Genomic DNA, 6,235 nt, shown 5'->3' with positions numbered 1-6,235 from the left:
CCATGCGTCTGTTTTTTTGCATGTTTGCTGTGTTGTGTTAAAGCAGGTAAATGATTAGAAAAACATTAATTCAGCTGGCAATAGCTTCATGTGAGACTTCTGAGAAGTACCCGGTTTATTTATACTTTGTCATTGGTTTAGAACGTATGCTGTCTGGCTGGTGCTTGAAAACAGTCCTTCTTTTTTCTTCCTTTTTAATGACGGTGTTTTTGCCGCCCAGTACAAATGCATTACTGCATAATATTGTAATGTTAAACGTAGTTGAAAAGCCAGAGGATAAAATGTTCTTTTTAATATGGTGTTTTGTCACGAACAACATTTACTTTTAAATCCCTGTATTTGACCAGCTGAGTGGACAACTCTGCAACCACAGAAAGGTGAAGCCACAAGGCTTTTGAAACTAAACATGATCACTGAAATGTTTTTTTTATACATGAATAGAGACCATTTTTATGGCAAGTGGAAGTTGTCAAAAACTTAAACACGCAACTTTGATAATTAAGTAATTAAAAGAAAAAAACTATGTATGAAGTGAGCAGACATGCAGGTGGGAGCTGGAGTCATGCTGAATGCTCCTCTTATTGGTAAAGTTCTCTGACTCACTTGCATAGTTTGACGTATGACAACATCAGGTCACAGACAGCAACCAACGTCTCTACTCCTTCACATAGTTATGTTGGGAGTTTGTTGTAAGCATTAATGAGGTAATCTCCATTTCCTATTTTTACACCTGAGAAAAGCAGATGGAATTTTTAGTGGCCTGAAATACTTGCTTGCAGAGATACATAAACACAAATGATCTATTTGCAAAACATCAAGCTTGAATCCACTTCACCCATCATTTTACCCAATTATGGCCTCTCCATTTAGCCTACACCATCTTTGGCAAGAAATTCCTGCAGAGGTGAGCCACTGATGTGAATCTGAGTGTGATGTAAGGTCAGGATAGAACCCCCTCCATCACTCCAGGTGCTGTTTGCTCAGGGAAGGCCAGCATGCTAAGCCTGCAGGGCGTGTAGGATGGACAGAGCTGCCAGCCACCCCTGCTGGAGATGGCGAGGACAAGAGAAATTCCACAGATCCCCTGTCAGCCAGGAAAACTTAACTGCAAACTGCAGACATCAGCGGCTCATCCACTGAGCCATTCTTACTGCAGGCCGACCGTCTGTGAGGCTGTGCCCAAAGGACTTACTGTCTGAGACTCCTAGTCAATAAGTGTGTGAGCCAACGAGCCAGACAGATATACACGAAGGTCCTCAGTTTGTTCTCTGAACAGACGTAAAGGAAAGTTTATCTGGAGATAAAATAAAACATTTTTTTTTTTTATAGTCTTGTGCTTCTTTGTTTGAGAAAAGAAAATTTTGTGCCTGATGAAACTGATTCAGGATCAGACCAAGTGTATATTCAAGACGGCTCAGTGCCCGTGATAGATCGGTCATTGTGAAGGACACTGCATATCTCACTTGGGAGATATGTACAAAGATATGTTGAATTTACCCACATAATGAAATGTCCAGAATCATTTTTCACAGAGGATTTCAACAAACCAACTAATATTAAATGGGTATGAGGTCAAAATTAATGAGTCAAATGATAAGCATTAGGATTAATTTGTGGTGTGCAACCAGTATTTTAATATAATTTTTAAAAATCTTCTAATTTGCTTGTTTCTTTTTTTTTTTATTTATTTTTTTAACAAAAACAGGCTCTTTAAATGAGTTTTTTTTAGTCCACAGAATGGAATCTGCTTTATATCAGCTGTTTAAACCTTAAAAAGCTGCTAAATGAAAACTTTTTACATACAAAAATAATGTATTAATATTTATGACTTTCTCCTGGTTGTGTAAAGTCTGGAATATGAGCTTGCTGCTTGCATCATGAATAAAAAGAACTGGCGCCGACTTAATGCTCATGTTTCCTGTCTGTGGCCTGTATTTGCTTTTTGTATAATTGTTTGTCTACAGCAAAGAGCGAAGTTATTTGTGCTAACAGAAGGAAAATTACTCATGTTACAAATATTTTTCTCTCCTGTGACACAGCTGTGTGTCTGACATCCTGAGTGGTGCAAATAATTTTTACCTGCAAGGACAGGAACTCTTTCAGTCTGACCATTTACACATCATTAGATTCAATGGCTTTCCCTGTTTGACCTGCAGCTGATCACTGCAATACTTTCTGTTCAGTTCTTTCTGGAGCTGCTGTGTAAATATTAGAACGCCTAACTGGCTGCCTAAGTGAAAACACAGCACGATTAAATCTAATATTGTATTATTTTGGAGCCGGGAGGTGGATTTGCACAGGGATGGGGAGGTGATGGGAGAATGAAGAAAATGAGCAAGAGGACGGACAAGCTGTCCAGCTGAAACCCTCCATTTGTTTTGGGTCTGAATTTTGCTCTAAATGTTCATACTGTTTTATAGGTTTTGCACATGAGTGTCAGACGATGTTATGGTGTTTCCTCTCATACCAAACGTGTTCATCCATCATGCTTCATATGGATTGTGCTTTATGGCTTCAGAGGCATGAAAACCCATACATGCAGACCTGGGAAAGCTGGCGTCTCCTGTAATACAAATACTCTGGAAAAAAAGAGAGATCATCAGCACTTGTTACAGGAGAATGTTACATGTTTTTTTGGGGTTTTTTTTGCCTGACCTAAGTGTGTTTGCATAAGACATTTTGTGAAAGACTTACATGTGAACACAATTCATATTTACCCTTAAAACATTTTCAGTCCGGACTACACAGCCCTCTCATTGCTCTGCTAGAGCTGGAGCTTTTTCCTGTTGTTCTGCTTGCATTTTTGCATCTTTGTTTTAATTTGTTTTTCTGTTGTCTTTAATACGTCCCTTCCTCTCTCCACAAAGGCTTTCTTATATGTGGTTAGCAGCTTTTTCAAGTCACTGGTGATCCAGGGTTTGTTACTGAGGGAACATCTCATTGTTCTTGTTGGAACAATGCTGAACACACAGAAATTAACATGATCTGTCACACACTTAGTCATGGCATCGGTGTCATCTACATGTGGTTTCTAGAGAACAATCCTGTTTATCGCCTCAAAGCACCCTCTCAGATTATCCTCAGCTTCATTAACCAGGTTTTAATACACGGTGCAATGACTGGTTGCTGGTAAACAACTGGTTTGTAGATGGAGATGAAAAGTAGCAGATTATGCTCTCATTGTCCTAAAGGAGGCAGGGCGAAGGGTCGGTATACATTTTTAACATTTGCATAAAATAAGTCCAAGATAAGAACCATAAGTCCCTTATTTTCTCTGGTGGGGAAGCTGACAAACTGTTGGCATATTGGTGAAGAGAGGGAGATTTTGTTGAATTCTCCAGAGGTCGCTATGAAAGCATTAGGATGCTATTTGTGGGCTGGCAACAACAGAGCTGATGACATCCCAGGTCAGATAAAAAAAAAACAAAAAACAAAACACTGCAGTTCCACCTCCAATTCACAGTTTAATGTTTCACTCCATCCATGCATTTAGTACACATGCTAATTCCAGTGCAGGATTGCTAGAGCCCTGGACCTTATCCCAGCTGCAGTCAGGCAAAAGATTTAGTACTTTTAAGAGTGGTCACTGAACTAGTTGCAGTAATTTAATATAATAACATTATGAAACACATACAGTATCGTAAACTAATTACTATTCCTATTTCCATGAAAATGTGATAAAAGTAGAAATAGTATAAGTATATAAAAGTATATATAGGAAAAATATTTTGTTAATAAGCTACATATCAAAAATTTGGTAAGATGAAGGTGTGCACATTGGACTCTCAACTTTATATCTCTATATAAAATCCACACATTCTGGATCTCATCCAGGCAGTACAAAAGTGTCATCAAAAATATAAAACAGACTTAAATGTACCACGCCTGGCTATTCTAAAATATATATGCAATACCTTTTCTCGCTATCTTTTTCCCATGGGGTATGAATTGCCATATTTGACATTTTAAAGACCCTGGAAAAGGCTTCAACTTCCCCACAAACCTGAAATGTAACATAGAGAATATAGAGAATTGATGGATAGTTGAAGTACTCATAATATCAATAAAAGACCTGTGCATACTCCCAATGTACTATAAGTAAAAACGTGATAGGAAATTGTAAGTACTTGTGGATATATTCATATGAAAACACTAATTTAAAGCTTTGGGTCCTGACTACTAAATAGTTAATGGACTACAGGCAAAAGACCCTGGTACATATGTCCAGGACTCCAAACAGTCTTTTGAAATTTTGGACATTAACGACTTTATCACTCCTTTTTCATCCATTTCTTGTACCTGACCTTTTTTGTTTGGTGAGTCTCGTGACACTGGGCTCTGAAGTGTTCATCAATAAAAACGAATCCTTATATAATGGATTAACTAGTTTTGTGTGTCATTTGTTCCACTAAAAACTTATATAAAAGTATCACAGACAACAAATTTTGTCTGAAAGAAAACAGATTTTCCGAAGTGGATTGGCCATATTTTGGCATTGTGTGCAGTGTGTCCTTATAAAACCGGATACATAGCCTAAATTAATAATTGTAAAGTGTATTAGAGTATTTAAAAAAGTTCCAGCTCTAAAATCAATCTACAGTACATAAACCAATTTGAAAATGATGTGTTTAATCAAAAGCAAAAGGGGGGGGGGGGGGACCAGCAAAATACCTGACCTGAGATTTAAGTGTAACCTTTTATTTTGTTGATTGAAGCCTTAGCAGAAATTGTCTTTATGGGAAAGTTACAGTCAAGAAGCCTTTTGGGTAATGGAATAGGTGAGAAAAGGTTGAGTTATGCCTTACAACAAGAATCAATCTCAAGGTCTAATAGAGTGGTGACTGAACTCAACCTGACTGAACTCAACTTCAGCTGTAGATTATCTTGACTGATAATGGGAACAAAAATCAGCCAAAATCCCCAAAAGAGCACTGGAGTGTCCTTCAAGTTGTTACAGCCCGGCTCAAAGGCTAGGGATGCAGGCACAAAAGTGGTTGTCACAAGAATAAACTTTATTCATCTTTGTATTATCTTGAATGATTATGGGAACAATAATCAGCCAAAATCTCCAAAAGAGCACTGGAGTGTCCTTCAAGTGGTCTGAAGAAATATTCCTGAATAGTTGTTCAGGCGGGTTCAGAACTGTGTTGAAGAACAAAGATGTCAGCCATTTATTATCTCACTTCTTAGAATTGTACAAACTCTGCTTTTGCTTAATATACTGTTAATCTAGGCTGACGATTTATCTTTCAAGTAAAAAACTCACATTTAATTTATTTATTTACGGTGGTAAATGTGTAAAATTTGAACACGAGACAAGACAACATCTTGGAGAAGAGCGACATCGTGTGGCCACAAATGTCAGCGGTACAGTTAACATCTCAGGATTAGTATTTAACATAAACTGGCAGGTGTGGATTAATTGATTTAATATTTTTCATTCATTTATTTATACAGTGAGCTGAACTTTTTATTTTCCCTTCTGCTTTTCTCCTCCCAAGATGTCTTGTTTTGGTTTCCTCAGTTTGCTGTGTGACGCAATGTGTGACGACATTCACCGGCGACGGGACACTCATTAGTCGGGCTCCTTTTTCGAGCGATTCACCACTGTACATACCAGAGGAGGAAGAGATGACTTCCCAGAAGACCTTCTGTGTTGACAAAATGATGTTTCTGTTCTCATGTGTTTTGATTTCACTGTATGTCCCTGCCGAAGCTTCACCTGAGCAGTCAAAGACGGTGGAGTTCAACGTGAAGCCGGGAGGGATGGTGCACACTTTCACAGAGGCAATTGTAAGTCGCTAAATTAAGTCTTCTTTTGAAATGACGACTTTGGTTCACATTTTAAACACTATCTCAGTGGTCAAGTAGTCAAAGGTCTTCAATTATTCTCAGTCTAAACATCTTTCCTTTTTTTTTTTAACTTTCAGTGAAGTGGAATTTGCCTTGTTGCCTATTATTTTACTTGATTCGTTTGTAATTAGATGGTGGAATATGTACTTGGAATCTGAATCTGTAGATGAGGTGCATCATTTATTTAAAATAAGTAAAATATTCATATTTCGAGCAAGTTAAGCGAAAAAACTACATTCCATTGAGCATTTGTAGTCGCCGACTGATGACGACACAGCCTGTGAAAGGCCGACACGTCGCGAGGTGGTCGCCACAAACGACGACACTGATTGGATGAAAATCAGGATGAATGAGCTGTGTGTGAGAGTGTGTGCGCATATAT

The 6,235-nt window shown here is 38.1% G+C and overlaps 1 protein-coding gene across 1 annotated transcript in view; it reads left to right on the top strand.

Annotated features, from left to right (window-relative positions):
- Positions 1 to 5,623: 5,623 nt before the first annotated feature.
- The window catches only part of mydgf (myeloid-derived growth factor), a 9,052-nt gene continuing 8,440 nt past the window's right edge, over positions 5,624 to 6,235 (top strand). The window contains exon 1 of the mRNA XM_079245511.1: positions 5,624 to 5,793. Within this exon, the coding sequence (XP_079101637.1) occupies positions 5,632 to 5,793 (162 nt within the window). The 5' untranslated portion in view covers positions 5,624 to 5,631. The remainder of the gene's footprint in view (positions 5,794 to 6,235) is intronic.

The sequence above is a fragment of the Telmatherina bonti genome (genome assembly GCF_933228915.1).
Source record: "Telmatherina bonti genome assembly, chromosome: 8".
Lineage (NCBI taxonomy): Eukaryota > Metazoa > Chordata > Actinopteri > Atheriniformes > Telmatherinidae > Telmatherina > Telmatherina bonti.
This window is presented reverse-complemented; position numbering and strand designations above follow the sequence as displayed.